Source organism: Ambystoma mexicanum, chromosome 6p, assembly GCF_040938575.1.
Source record: "Ambystoma mexicanum isolate Mex_15411 chromosome 6p, UKY_AmexF1_1, whole genome shotgun sequence".
Classification (NCBI taxonomy): domain Eukaryota; kingdom Metazoa; phylum Chordata; class Amphibia; order Caudata; family Ambystomatidae; genus Ambystoma; species Ambystoma mexicanum.
Genome location: NC_090935.1, coordinates 227,427,351 through 227,443,693, shown reverse-complemented (window position 1 = coordinate 227,443,693; position 16,343 = coordinate 227,427,351). Strand labels below are relative to the sequence as shown.

The window sequence follows — 16,343 nt, the reverse complement described above, 5'->3', positions numbered from 1 at the left end:
CCGCTAGCTCCCAGACAATCATGAACAGCTTGCCTGTTGGCCTGTTAAACAACTCTCAAAAATTGAAACAAATGCTGAGCCATGTGGAAGTTATGTTCCAGTCGGTTACAGTGATTGAAATGTAAAAAGTATTGGCTAATTTGCATCCCACCTACTATTTTGGTGTTCCATCCAAATTGATTCTGGAGAATAGCAAGTTATTTGCTTCGTTTCTCACTTGGCTTGTTAATTCATCTATTGTGCATAATTGTGTTCCCAGTGTTATAAAGGAGGTCATAGTAACCCAATTGATAAATAAAGCAGGTATAAATCCCAGAGAAACAGCTAATCCTAGGCCTATTAACTTATTTTTCTTATTTAAAGTGGTGGATAAGATAGCCACGACTCCATTACAAGATCATCTGGAGTCCGCCTTTATTCTTCATATTAAACAATATGGCTTTCCTCCAAATGATGGTACAGAGAGCGCCTTGTTGGATCTACAGTCCAACATGTAGATATCTTGGAGAGGGGCACATCTGGGCTGCTGGTCTTGTTGGACATTTCGGTAGCTTTTGACTTCCTTCATCACAAACGTCTTTTAACCACTCTTGATACAGTGGGGAACTGTTCTAAAAAAGTCATGCTTTGGGTACTCTCGTTCCTAAGTAACAGAAAGTCTACAGTGCGCTGGAGTTGGGCCACCTCAGACACTGCACCTATAAATTTTGGTGTTCCCCAGATCGCCTTTTTGTCGCCGGCACTATAGAATGTTTACATTAAGCCACTCTGCGACCTGCTTTCTGCCTTGGGTGTGCAGTTTGCAAACTATGCCGATGACACTCAACTGTTGTACGAGCTGGACGGATGCAGACAAATTAGATTACATCTATAAAGCCACCAAGCACTGGATGCCATCACACTAAATGTGTCTTAATAGCTCTAAAATCGAACTACTGATCTTTGGATCCACTCAATCGAGGAACAAACCTGGCCCCAGATATTCAAGTTTCGTTATAGAGGACTGTACCATTCCTGTCCTCAACAAAGTGAAGACACTTGTTATCTGGCTGGAATCTACATTGGGCGCAGATGCACATGTTAACTACCTCATAGCAAATTCCCATATCATTTAAGACACCTCAGACTGATTAAACCATTTATTTCAGAGAAAAACTGTGTTACTTTGGCCTGCGCGACTATACTTTGCTGGATCAACTATTTTAACAGTCTTTTGGGGGTTGGTAGCAAAGCCTTCATCCACATCTGCAAATAGTTCAAAATGATGCCATTCGTATGGCGAAAGATCTCTTACACAATGAGCACATTTCAGAATTTAGGAAAGAACTACACTGGCTACCAGTGGAGGATAGTCACCCTGACACACAAATGTATATATGGGAAATCTCCTATATATCCCAGAGATAGACTGACTAGATATGAACCAAAGAGAGTCTTATGGTCTTAAGGTCTACCAATACTTGCCTCCTTTCTTGCCCCAGAATAAGGCGGGCTAATGGTAATGGTAGGTATTTCGCACTGCTGTAACCTCTGCTTAGAACTCTTTACCATTACATTTGTGCCAGGCTAGTCATTTGCTATAATTTTGATAACTGTTGAACACTTTTCTATTTAAATAGATCCTTTTGATGAGTAGTACTCTTTGATTCCTGTTCTGTTTCTGATGTATTGTCCTAAGTGTTTATGTGCGTTCTGATGTCTGCAGGCTTTCGGCATGTAATAAATAAATAAATAAATGTTTAATTGTGTGTGCAGGTCATTGATTGGTTGGTACTGCTGCAGAACTAATATATTTGTTACAGTATGCACCAACTTGAAAAAATAGAAAATAAACACAATTGTAGACCCTGAAGCCAGGTTTGTTACAAGTTTTCTCAGCACTCCAGCACCAGCTGGAGAGCCTATCAGTGTCCCGCTCATATCACTCCGTATGTACAATGCATCCTTAGTGTGAAGTGTAATAGAGACATTTCTGTAGGGCACACGCGATGACAATGTATGCCTCAAAATACCAGGCCTTGCGAATCACATTCTAGAAAGCAGGACATTTCGGCCCAGGCCTTTCAGTGCTGGCTGTTTATCCGTAGCGCTGTTGGCGCTTGTCCCCGTTCGGCACACCCTGTTGGCTGCTGCCAGCAGTGCCTGCCGAAGGAGGCCCTAAAACCTCCCAGCGGCTATCTTAAATATATTGTCATGCAGAACACTGATAAGTGAAGTGTTTTGGATGATGGTACATTCAAGGGGTTCACAGCCCGCTCAGCAAGTGAAGCTATGCATTTCTTTAATATACTGTTATGCAAAACACTGCCTTAATTAGTGTTTTGGATGACACTGTATTCAAGGAATACTGAAGGAGCAGTGCATTCCTTGAATATGCTGTCATCGAAAACACGCATATACTAGTGTTGTAGATGACAGTATATCCAAGATACGGTGCTGCAAGATGTTCGGTTCCTGCATTCTGCTGGCTGCGACCAATAGGGCATGCCAAAAGGGGGCCTACACCAAACGTGCTGTGCCGAAACAGCCAGTGACGAATAGGCTGTGCCAAATGAAGCACCCCCTGCTTGCCTCCTCCAAGATATCTGTGTTTTTCTCTGATTGTGCTGATATCATCACGGGCTGTGTTAGCGCTAGCAAATGCCACAAGTGCATCCACCTCACCGCCCCGCTCTCACAAAGAATCCACCCCATCTCCTCCACAAGGCCAACCAGGTCACCATATACCAACATGCTCTGTGTGCCACTAGTAAAAAGAGCCAGAGCTGGAGGATCCAGCTTCCCTTATCTCGCACCATCACACTGGAATGCCCTACCTCCCACAATCCGAGGTGAGCCCTCCCTCATTGCCTTCCGGAAAGCTATGAAAACCATCCTCTTCACATAAGGTCTCTCGCAGCACCATGTTTGCCAATAAACTGTCTGTAATGTAATAACCAAAGATGCATGAGCTGTAATGACTATTCTGTTTGTAGCAATCATAATGTGCCAATGACTGCTACCAATCCTGTACCCCTTGTAACTAAGTTCCTGCAAGTAACAGCGCCACAATGCCCCTGGGCTGTCTGCGCGCTATATTAATATTAATTAATAAATAAATAAAAATGCTTAACTGACAATGCTACTCTTGCACTCAGCGAGATAGAGAGCGCCCTTCAATGAGACAGTGAGAGGGACACAGAACAAGAGTAGAGAGAGTGACAGATAGATAGTAGGCGAGAGATGATAGAGGGAGCGAGAGGGGATATCCATGTACTGCTAGTTTGAAAACATTGTATACCAAACTTGGGTGTTTACATCCCCAATTGATTGGGAAGGTTGTGAAATATTACATTTCAAAATCATACCTTCTGACAATTCCTGTGCAGATTTGATCCTACTTTATCGTCCCCCTAAAAATATGCCTAATTTTGTCGATGATTTGACAACTACTACGATACCCCTGAATAACCCCAATTGTTTCACTCTTATATTGAGCGATTTTAACAGATGGTTGGGTAACCCTGCAGATTTTTATTCCTTTGCTCTTGAAGAACTATTTTTAAATAATGATTTTATTATTCACAATAACGCCCCTGCACACGTGATGGACAATACTCTTGGCTGGGTTGTCTCTAGAAATGTATCCCTTAATTTGTTGAATATTATTCCATGTGAGTGGTCCAATCATTTTATTACCAATGTTAAGGTTTCTTTGCCTGGTAAACCTGTAATGAGGCAATGGTGACAGTTCGGAACCTGAAGAGAATGTCCTCTGATGGACTGCAAGAATGCATTTGTAATTTAATGTCAGTTACATCTGACTTTCATCTTCCAGATCACTTTTAACAATGGGGTGACTTTTTGGACTTTACAGCCCCTTTAAAGACCAGTGTGATTAAAAATAATCCTATCCACAGCCAGTGGTGCACGCCCCTTATAGTGGAATTGAAACAACAGAAGAGATGTGCCAAACAGGCATGGTCAAAGAATAAACTGACAGGCCTGGAAACAACTTTAAAATACTGACAAATTGAATAAATAAAATGCAAAAAAAAAATACTTTTTCAATAATGAAATGGAGACTGCTAACCAGAGCACAAAGAAATTGTTTGCTGTCCTTAAACATCTTTAAAAATCAAATCTACAAAACAATTTACACATTCATACAAATGATGATGTACTAAAATTCACAGGCATTTACTGACAAATGGATACTATTTGTACAATAATCTTGGAGGTGGCACTCTTAGACAATGTACTACAAGACTCCTTGATCCCGAACTGTCTTCTTATAGGATCTGTTACATTATTCAATTTGAAACCCATTTCAGTTAATGAAATGGAACACGTACTCCTGAGCATGCTGAGCATGCGGCCCACTTCCTGTCTGAATGATGCTATTCCTTCTAAATTTGTTGTAAACAATTTTACATTGTTTGCACCTTTTTTAACGCATTTTATGAATCTTCTTTTAAGCATAAAATAGTACCAGATACAATTAAAAAATTAGTGGTAACACATTTGCTAAAAAATCAGGCCTAGATCCATCTAAAGTCAATAACCTAAGGCTGATTACTAATGTTACCTTTTTGCTAAAAAATTGTGGATAAGGTTGCTTCTAAGTAATTTCACAAGCACTTAGAACATTTGAATATTTTACATCTCTGACAATCGTTTTTTTCTCCAACTTTGGCACGGAGAGTGCTCTTGTTGATCTCCAGGCACAGATGTTCAAGATAATCAACAGTAGTATAACTGGACTCATTATGCTTTTGGTCTTGTTGGCCGCGTTTGATCTTGTAGATCATGAACGTCTTTTATCCACTCTATAACTGTCGGTGCCTGTTCTAGAGAAGCCGTGGATTGGTTTGATTCCTTGCTTGGTAATCGTATGTCCCAAGTTGCTTTGGATCATGTGTCTTCACGATTGTTGCGCATTGCCTGTGGTGTGCCTCTGGGTGCATGTTTGTCGATGGCTTTATTCAATATCTATATATCGATCTCCATTGGCTCCCAATAGCATCTCAGATCCAATGTAAATGTAAGGGCCTATTTGGATCAGCACCTTTTTACCTTAAGCAGAGTCTAACTCAATAAACGACAAATAGATCTACTCGGGCTGCTAAAGCTCTGCGTCTGATTTTCCCCCTAAGTAAGAGAGTAAGAGACAGTGGCTGCTCCTTTCCAGTGCAGGCTACGTTCGCCTGGTACTATTTGCCTGTCAATCTTCGTCTTTAAACGCACCTACTTTTGTTTCAAAAAAGGTTGAAGACCTTGCTGTTTCTCTAATCTCCTGCATTTTAGGGCATTTTATGTTGGAAATCACTGCCTTCTAAAACGGGGTATGATAAAATATGTTATTTATAACGTGCTTAATACCCAGAGGTTTCTAATCGTGGACCCGGGGATCGAACATTGCCCCTGAGCGATCCTCCCGAGAGGTACGATTCAGAATATTAAAGGTGATAACACTGCTTATATGATGGTGAATGTAGAGAAATCAAGCTATTCCTGAATGATGTATCAGTTGTTATACAGAAAATAATTAGAAATTAAATATGCCAACATGGTTATGGCACTGCTCGATACAAAACAAAGAGAAAACGAAGCACTGAGTTTTATTCTACTAGCTGTTGCTAGAATCACCTTTGGAACAACTTGGATGGCATAAACATTTAAAATGTCCAGGGGCTTACCTACCCCACAACGGCTACCTCAGTTTCCCCCAGCACTCAGCCAAGGATCCAAAGCTCTGCTTAGCCTCTCTCTGTGCCCCAACTACCCACCAATACCTCTCAGTTCCACTCCTTCCCTCTCAGGGCTCAAGTCGAGGGTGTCCACCCACTTTTTTCATAGGGTGGATGCCGTTCCCCTCAGTATTTTAGAGGCTGTGTGTAAAATGAAAAGTGTTGACCGTCTTATTTTGAACTTTGGGATTTCCACCGCACTCCCCCACTGCGCCAGATAAGCAGATGAGAACTGGCAAGAAACCAAAGATGAACTATCACCTTTCGGGACTGCATTTTCCAGGGAAAACATTGCTCTTGATTCTTTGAGTTTAACATATGCACAACTTTTAACATTTTCAAAACACTATTAGAAGAAAATATCCTCTCTTGGTGTTGATTTTATGAAAGGCAAACTCCATTCATCCTGTACAATTTCTATGAATATACAAAGCCAATTAAATTACATTTTCATATTTCACCTAGATATGCTAATTTCTGGTGATGTCACATCGCATTGCATATGTTAATAAGTCCCCACTGCTTTTTTTAGGACTTGACCCCTGTGCGCTCTCCTTCGTCTCTAACAATGGAACTCTCAGCCACCCCACCCTCTGAAAACAGGCTCCCTGTCCTCAAGCACTATGTCCTCTCTCAGTGCGTGCACATCTCATCAGCCGCCCCCCTATGGCCTCACCACACCGATCTGTACATGATGACATATAGGTGTTCATTTTGCTCCTGTGTGTAAATTGCTGTCCTGGCAATTGTTGTCATTTGCAAAATGCAAAGTGAAAAAAGGTAGATGTGAAATGCTTGCAAAATCCACTTAATGCCTCCCCTTTCCATTCCGCAGAGCAAATTGAGTAAAGGCTGCCTGCTATTTGCGCATGGCAAGCAGATTTATTTATTTATAGAGCAGTTTAAAATTAATTCCTTTTCTATGGAATCTGCCTGATTTTTCCTGGTGTAAAAGCCCAACGGATTCCTTAGGAATCCATTGGTTTTACACTAGCATGAAAATACATCTCTTCAGCACCTTTAACTTGGAAAATTAGCACCTAAATGTTTTGGTACAGTTGTTCTGGTGCATAATGTGTTAATGAATGCCTCTATATGTAAAACACCTGTTAGTGGGATTTCACTAGTGTGACTTTTTTTTACTGTACTCTTAATCAGAATACCACGGAACTGTTAATAAATAGAAAATCAAAATAAAACGGCAGATCCAACTCAAGAATCACAACGGGTATTGGAAGTCTGGGAAATGAACTGAAATAAAAGATCTTGTTTTCTAGACATATGGAAGACTGGAGAAATGCAGGCTGGTATGGCCAATGATAAGCACTTTCATCCTAATCAAAATGGCAGCATCAGTCGAATGTTAGCAACAAAATGGAGCACATTGATATTGTTACAGAACATTTTGAAATGTATTCGCCTTTGGGTGTGTCGGTACTTTATTAACCTGCGTAAAGACTTATGAACAGTCTTTTTTTGTATACATGGTAAAATGTATGTACAGTATGGAAAAATATTTTTTTTAAAATAGAAATAAAATGAAAAAACATATTTGACACATCTTGAGTATTAAGTAACTTCAAAAAAATGGGACATTTAAAAAGAATACTTGCCAACATCTACCGGCCATCTGTATTTTGACATTGTGTTATTTACCTGATAGTGTATTTTGAAAACACTACTTGTGGTAAATACTGCAGGATTACGGTATTCCATATCGCCTGTAAATCAGAGGTGTTACCCCATCAATTTAGGTAAAATGGTTTTTCCTGACTATGCTCCAGGAATTTCTTTTTCCATAATGCTTCTCCTTCACATGCGCCACATAAAGATTGGGACTCACAAAGAGTTTCAGACTATTCGCCTACTCTGTGTGAATGGAGAGGTGGGATGCACAGAAGGCTGTGATGCACAGAAGGCTGATCAATGACCCTTCTGTGCATCCTTTTACCCGAGGACAGCAGCGCTGTGAACCACTGCTGTGCCACAGGCATTTGCATCCCTGAAGCCGGGGTAAACATGGATTTTTAGTTTTGCTATTAGGTGGAGCACCACCTTCCTATAAGTTGAAACTATTGCATTAGAGTACAGCTAGGGAGAAATGATATGAGGAGGGATACAAAGGTTATAGTAGTCTATGGTTATTTACCCACCTATGACTATGCCAATCCAGATTGCCACCCCCACCCACTTCCTGCCCCTCCCCACCCAAAATACATTTTCCTTGCATCGTTTTGAGTTAGTTTTTCAAGCCTTACCATCAACTTGTGTGCTAGAATTTCCTGTCAGATTTTGTCAGAGTTAATGACTTATTTGGAGCTGTAAGCGTGCCACTGGTGTAATGGAAATGTTATCAAGGTCTGCCTTCAGCCACTTGATTTATAAGCCAGTATTGGCAAAGCCAATAGTTTTAGCATGTGTATAAGTATTTGGCATTTGCCAGACACTGCTAATATATGCCCAGGTACTTGCACCATTGTGCAGTGGTGGCCATCAATGGCCAATTAACACCACTACGGCTGTGCCTGTCAAACGCCTTTGCCAAGGCTACACAAAAGCCACAACGGTTGACATTGCCAATGCTTGTTTTGCGATCACCATGGACCTAGGGTAACAATGAAGATTACATATCATATGTTCAATGGATGCAATATTCCAGGCATGCTGCATGCCCGTAATGATTTTAGGAAAAAATAATTCGTAGCCTGAGAACCTCTACCCAAGTGTAACTCCAAAATAAACACCAGTGTCCCCTTACCCTCCTCTAACCCCTAACTGGATCTCATCTACTCTCTCAGAAACAAGCACCGCTCTTCATTTTTCTCCATAACATTCTTACACAAATAACTAACTATTCATTCTATTGTTTGGGTAATTACCGATACAATACTTGAGGTTTATAAAGGCGCCCCTTAAACCCACTCAGTGCTTTTTAAGATGTTTTTTAGTTTCATCAAGGCCGTCACCATTGATACGGCACCACTAGGTGCCACCACGGTAGTAGCATAATTATGCAATATTTTGGTAGGTGGTACTCCTTTGGCATAGTCTACTACCGTATGACTTGAACATTTGACTACTTGCACCGTATCAGTGTTTGACATTCTCTACTGCCACACAAGTGTGCACAGTGTGCGGCAAACACCAAACACAGCACTGTGATCTGGCACATCTCTAGCTCGCCCATAGAACATGTAAGCTACCTCTGCAAGCTATTACCCTTGTGAGCTAATCATACAATGTCTGTAACCTTCTACCGTTGTAAGTAACCACTGTAACCAATGTTCTTAAGCTAAAAGCACCTAGATGCCTCTGGGTTTTGTGCGCTAGGCAAATGACAAAATAAAATAAACATCTCGCATGGAACATACCCGGCACACACACCCTTCAATCCATGCATCTATTTAGTTGCACTATCATGAATGACACAGATAAATAGGGGTTGCAATGTCGCAGGTCCTCGCCCAGCAGCTGCTACACGTGCAAGCATAAGGTGCGGTAACAACAAGGCCACAATACGTGCACATCTCTACATAAACCTAACCGACCTTTGCATGCCACTAATAGGCTGTTACTGGGCAACCCCCATCTCGTTGTACCTCCATGGGAGACGGACGCTTCACATTATATGGATCAAGACTATGGAATTCTCTTCCCTGGAAGATCAGGGACTTCGAGCTTACTCCGTTCAGTAAAGCATTTAAGACACACCTGTTTAAGGAATCTACAGTGAATGGTTTGTTTTATGGAGTAGTTAGGTTTCTCGTTGGAATAGTTCAAGCTTTAACTTAACATTGGCGCTCAGGTGCAGTTTGGTCTGCCCGGTCTTGTGTGTTATCAGTAACTCCACTCAGCTCAACTCAACAGTCACACTTCCACCCATTCACGCAATCCACAGACTGGAATTATCACAGGGCCGTGCCGCAATGCACCCCTGCGCGGTGCTTTGAGGATTGTGAGCCATGCATTGATCAGTTGATATAGCAGTGTGTGTAGGGTCCCGTTGGTCCTGGGTGAATAATTAGGCTTTTATATAGCGCGGAAGGATGAAAGGCTGAGATTGGCCCCGCCGGGATTCGAACCTGCGTTAGCAGGCTCTGCACGGATGTCAAAGCGAGCGCTCTACTCGCTGTGCCACTTGACCGGCTAATAAGCAATCATGCTCTTGCTGCAGCTCTTTCTGAGTGTATGTGCCTTTCTTTCTTGTTTGTGCAGGGGCTGGCACTGATGCCAACGTGTTCGTGATTATCTTTGGAGAGAACGGGGACACAGGGACGCTGGCTCTGAAGCAAAGCGACCATTCCAACAAGTTTGAACGGAACCAAATGGACACTTTCAGATTTTCCGAAATGCTTAGCCTGGGGGATCTGTGTAAAGTGCGGGTCTGGCATGACAACACGGGTGAGTAGCTGTTCAACCTATAGATTTCCTGATACACAAGCCACTCACTGTTTTCCTTTCAACTATCATAGATGTTGTGGTTAGCCCCACTATTGTAGACATCCCACTTGGTATAAAGTCCTTGATCAGCCTGCCTCTGACCAGCTATGGACTGGCCAATAGGGCAATAGGTCAATGACCCAAATGCAAACCCAACATGCTAGTGTTGGCCAGTTTCTTTTAGCAAAGTGGACCAGTTTGATGAGTTACTTCATGGTTCAGCTGGTAGTTTTGACCAGTGTGACTGGAAACATAATAATAATAATAATAATAATAATAATCTTCTGTAAAACCCATTATGAGCATTTGAAAATATTTAATTATATGGTAAAGTGCATGGTTAGCATTACATTGCGTGATAATATTACCTTTTATTACACCCCTTAAAAGCCGGAGGGACTGCTGCACGAAATGTGATATTATATAAGTGAGTGGATAAGTGAATTATTGAACTGTCTGAGTTTCACATTATATACGAACTCTTTACGATGTTGGCAGTAAATCGGTAGTAATTCACCTGATTTACTGCCAGGATCATTTACCATTAGTACCCGGCACGCGCGTCTGAACAGGAATGCTGTGTGGTGATTGGCTCATTTGCGAGCCATACCATATGGTATTCCCGTCCACGCCGTGCATGCCGGCTACTCTGTTCCCGGCGAGAGGCGTGGCAGCCCCTCAGCCAATGAGGAGGCTCGAAACAGGGCAATCCCCGCTCCGAGCCTCTCCATGGCTGGAGGCTTCCTTCGTCCCCTGCCGGGGACTCAGGTAAGATGTTTTTTTCCCCCAAGCCTGTCCTCCCTCCCCACCCCACTTACCTTCTATCCCGCTTTCTCCGGCGGGGGACGATGGAAACCTCCAGCTGCGTGGAGACTCGGAGTGGGGCCATCCCCGCTCCAAGCCTCCACACGGCTGGAGGCTTCCATCGACCCCCTCCGGAGACCGCGGTACATTTTTTTTTTCTTCCTCCCCATCCCCTCCCTTCCGCCCTCCCGACCCCACTTACCTTCTTTTTTCTTCTTTTCTTGGAACCGAACGCAATGGGAATACTTCTGTTCCCAGCGCGTCCGCTCCCGATGGCCGCCATGGAAAGGGAAAACGGACTAAGTTTTCCCTTTCCATGGCTGCGCCCATTTTTTTTTTAAATTGTTTTTTTTTTTTCCTGAAATGCCATTAGCACCCCAATCCAACGAGCCAGGGTACTAATGGCAATAAGACCCTCGGCGGAGGGCCAATACCACCGCAGGTAATGCCCGGGGGCTTCATTAACTACGGCCGCGGGCATTACCTGGGGCGCCGCCTCGGGTCCTATTGCCACATTATCGCCGATCTGTCCCGTGGCATTACCAAGGGATTTTGAGTGGTGGTATGACAGTGTCAATGTCCATTTTCAGGGTCCGTAGGACTACATGGGAGGTGTCGGCAGATTTTCCACAAGCAGTAATCCCACGTGAAGTCTTTACCTCCAGAATTATGCTGAAGTTAAATCCAGCACTTCAAGGTCAAGCCAAAAAGGTGGTCACAACAGAATGACTACCACTTTTTTACCACACTGCCAAACTTGTAATGAGGACCAATATATTTTCTAGATTTTGGGACAGGTTAGACAACAGCAACCTCTGCTGATCGTGTTGATCCTTATGAGTCCACACCATTCCCATTCATAACACACATCTTCTCCACACGCGGTTTCTACGTGATAACGCGGTCTCCGTAGACACTATTCCAGGACCATACACCATCAGATAAAATGAGGCATCTGACGTTGCATTTAAATTCAAATATGGGGTCCAATCAACAAAGATGATTCCCTGGATTTTAATCTGGAGAGTATATTCAATTCACAAACAAACATGTAACCATAAATAACTCTGACTTAATCCAAGGAAGTCAGTTGCACATCAGAGCTACTGATAGTAACTTCTTGGCCATATTGCTGGACATGGCAGACAGTCTCAAAGCAGCTGGTAAGGTGCATTTTTGGGTGAGGTTTTTTATTACTTTGAGAAATGGAAATCTACAATGGCAATAGAGGAAGATCCTTTGAATAAGAAACTTTGAGATGTTATCCAGGTTAACGACTCTGGTAATGTGCTGCATCTTCCTTTCTAATAGTTCACTAATCTACCTTTTGGATATTAGGGACAAATTAGGGCATTGTTTTCTCATTGTTTGATGTAGTAAACTGGGAGGGTGGCAGGTGTGCTTCGGTGGTGCCTATCCAAAAGAGAGCGGGTGCCACCCTTCCATTTTGGAGCCTTTGGGCCCTGTAAAGTGGCGTTGTAAGAATACTTTTTATTTAATTTGTATTAAGTGCCAAGGATGAGTATGCTCGTCCTTTTTGCATAGACTTGCATAATAGCCCGCAGTTAAGCGGTTACAAGTGAAGGTAGGTGTCTGCCCCTGCCTAGCCGCGGGGGAGGGGGGAGGGGGTGTGTGTGTGTGTGTGTGTGTGTATATATATATATATATATATATATATATATATATATATATATATATATATATATATGGTGTGCAGAATCCCTCCTTGACATGTGTTTGGCAGGATGAGGAAGCCTGCACTGTGGACAGAGTAGGCTCACAACAATGGCACACGTTCTGCATACTGCAAATAATCAGGGAAAAGCAATGTTCATCAGATTTAGTTTTGAACGCTTCTTATAGTAGGGCATAGTCGAATATCCAAAGGAAGAGTCTTTCAAGGTTTTGGGGCCAAAAGTTGAAAGGAACTTTGTGCTTGAACTATCCATCAGTATCCAGTAACAATGCTGGTGTGTATTGGGACAGTGAGAAGTGTATCTAAAATAAAATCTGGAACACCAAAGAGCTAAATTAGACCTGTGCTAAAATAGCACTGCAAGCATTATGGTATAACAAGAAATGAATTCTGATAGATTGAATAGTATAACGTAGCAACGGCAAATAATTAATAGGTAAACTACCCAAAAGATGAGAGACACTGAAAGCAAGTGAGAATCAAGTGGAAAAGAAAACGTAATGAAACATTACCATACACAACAATCAAAGAGGAAATTCTGAAGAACTCCTGTATAGAATACCAATATCATCAGGTATCAAGTAGACTGGGCTAATGATTAGACAAATGAAAAACATGTATAATAGGCCTGCGCCACCTCAAATATTATATATACAACATTCATGTGACCACACATCTTATGTGGCATTCCAAATTAATGTGTCACACCATCTTGTTTAATGTTCTTACGTAATCAAATTAATGGTAGTATTGTTCTATCAAAGACAGCTTCAATTAAAAATGTGTACAATCTAAATAGTCTAAAAGAAAAAGAAGATAAAAAATTGTAAATTTCCATTATATTCTCTTATTATTTCACACAATGTATTTACTAGAATTACTTATTCCATCATATAGTTACTTTTTTAAGAATTTGAGAGATTTGCCAAGCATAGTTTCTATTTTAGCCGCTTCATTTTCACATATTGGGTTCTTCTAGTTTAAGAGACTCTAGAAATTGTGTTGTTGCTATTCTGACTGCTACCTTATTTGTGTTCAATATGCTCATCCATACTTCACTGGTCAACTAATTTTATAATCATCAAACAAGCATTTAAAATACATATGGGTTTTTGTGTTAAACTTAGACATTCGACTAGGAGAAGCTGCAATGTTTCTTTTTGAACATCCCCTTTGCAGAATCGACATACATTTGTACTCTTTGTAATAATCCCTCGCCTAGCCAGTATATCATTCGTAGGCCACAAATGTAATCTAAACCTCAAGAACTGCTGCCTAATTAACAAACATATATTTACCCAAAATTGAAAATGGCCCATCTTAGTTACACCATAAAATGCATGTAATATATCACATATCTTTACGTATGTAGTAAATACAATATTATATAACAACCTGAAAATAATCAATTCTCAACCATTGATATGTTTTTCAAATATTGATGCATACAAAAACTTGAACATCCTAATTATTGATCAAAACCTTCATTATAGCACTTGCACTTAACCTTAGCAGGAGAGTGTGTTGCTCAGGGAACTTCAACTCCCAGAGATGTGAGGGCTGTAGTGCTTCTGACAGGGGTAAAGGGGGGTAGAGTCAACGGCTTCCCTGGCCAAAAGCGTGACAGGGGGTCACAAAACACCTTGCAGAAGAGCTAGGTTAGTACTAGCTTAAAAAGAGATCACCGTAAAAAGATCACCGTTGTCATCACATTGACAATGTTAATGTATTGTGATTGTGAACAATACATGGAATAGTTTGTCACTATTTATTACTAACCCACCAATATGCAGACTATAAATGTACTTCAGTATGCATATACCATGTGCCACGGCACATAAAGAATTCTGTAAAAATGTCTTCTTGTTAAAATAAACCTTCCTGTTTTGTACCCTACGGTGATCTCTTTTCAAGCTAGTACTAACCTTGCTCTTCTGCAAGGTGTTTTGTGACCCCCTGTCACGCTTTTGGCCAGGGAAGCCATTGACTCTACCCCCCTTTACTTCTGTACCTCTCAACCCTCTAGAGTCAGGCCCCCAAAAAAAAGAGGGTTCCGCCCCTTTTTTCTTCCTTCCGGGCTTATGACATTGACATGCTGCTCCCTGCAGGCACAACTGACTTGTTTCAGCACTGCCTGTTTAGACTGTTGAGATTGCAGTCTTTAGAATCGCTTGCTCTGTGACTTTTTCTCCTAGAACCTACCAACTGGACCATCTTTTTGGTAAGCAAAAGGATTTCTTGGACCCGATTTTCTCTACCCACATGATTTATTTTTAACTTTACATCTGATTTGGTTGTTTTTTGTGGCCACATTTGCTACACCTGAGGCTGTGCTTGTAGACGAAGATCTTGAAACTAGAATGGATACAGTCTCAGTCAGCAAGCTAGGATCTAATCTCGACTTTCCTCCATCGTAAACTATCTTTGGTTAAGGAAACGCTTGCATCAGCTGTCAAAACGTTTGCTCCCTGTTCTGATTGCTGCTGTAATTCACCTTTATCCGATAAGACCCGAGCTGGTCGGATCATGTAACCAGTTGTCTAAACTATATGTCAGTAAAATAAGATCTTCAGGGAAGTAATAGTGCCCAATAGTCTGGTTCTATTAGTCTTTTTTCATATTGATATGTCTCATAGTAAGCTTAAGTGGGCTTTATTGAATGCCAATCAATTTCAGCCCATTCCTTGGAAATATTTGATCTTATCGAAGATTTACATCTCAACTTTCTTCCTATCACTGAAACCGGGCTAAAATATTTCTCTGGCCACACCATTAATGCAGCCGTACCAGAGGGCTATACAATGGGAAATTTATAACAGGCCTGCTGGAAGTGGTGCGGTCTAGCTCTAATTTACAAAGACTCCTTAATCATAAAGGCTCTATCAGGCTTTGCTATATCTCTCGGGGTCAATTCCAGATAAGTTGATTAGTCATATAATATTGATTATATATCATCCACCTAAACATGATTCCAAATTTGGAAGGAGTTTAGTTGTTATGTTACTATCTCAGACTAAGGCACCATTGAGTAGGCTGCTGGTAACGTGACCTGTCCCTGCCACACTGTTGATCTGCCCACGTCCAGTTTTTGCACCTTCCGATCTTATACTTAAGGACTGTAGGCCAGCTCCATGCAGACAGCTTTGAGTATAGCTGCTGGTCACGTGACCAGGCCCTGCCACTCAGCTGCTCCGCCCACCTCCAGTTTTCGCACCTTCCAAGCCTCTACTTAAGGATTCAGGCCAACTCCAGGCAAACAGCATTGAGTAGATTGCTGGTCACTTGACCAGGCCCAGACACTCAGTTGCTACACCCACCGCCTATTTAATCAGTCCTCATTAGGCCTCCTTGTTGTTAAGACGGATTTCTGAACTCTGTCCTGGTGGCGCAGAGGTTCAGAAGGCCAACCTAATTACTTGGAACAGGGTAACCTCTGGACAAGCCAGACCAATCAAGGTAGCGATCGCGGCGGTCAAGACTAGGTCTCAAGAGGGGTGAGGGTGACTGAAAGCCCGCAATGAGCACACAAAGCAAGAGCGCTTACAAACTACTCCAAACAGTTGTTTATATCAAAAATAGATACACATTTATTATAAGGCCTTGAAACTAATAACTACAGTAAAAGCAGCAATATACAACGATATTAAACCAACACATACACTATCCACCCAATA

The 16,343-nt window shown here is 41.8% G+C and overlaps 1 protein-coding gene across 2 annotated transcripts in view; it reads left to right on the top strand.

Annotated features, from left to right (window-relative positions):
- LOXHD1 (lipoxygenase homology PLAT domains 1) overlaps nt 1-16,343 on the top strand; it is a 1,234,736-nt gene that overhangs the window by 1,099,574 nt on the left and 118,819 nt on the right. For both annotated transcript variants that reach the window (XM_069626921.1, XM_069626920.1), the window contains one exon: nt 9,945-10,130. In XM_069626921.1, the coding sequence (XP_069483022.1) occupies nt 9,945-10,130 (186 nt within the window). The remainder of the gene's footprint in view (nt 1-9,944; nt 10,131-16,343) is intronic.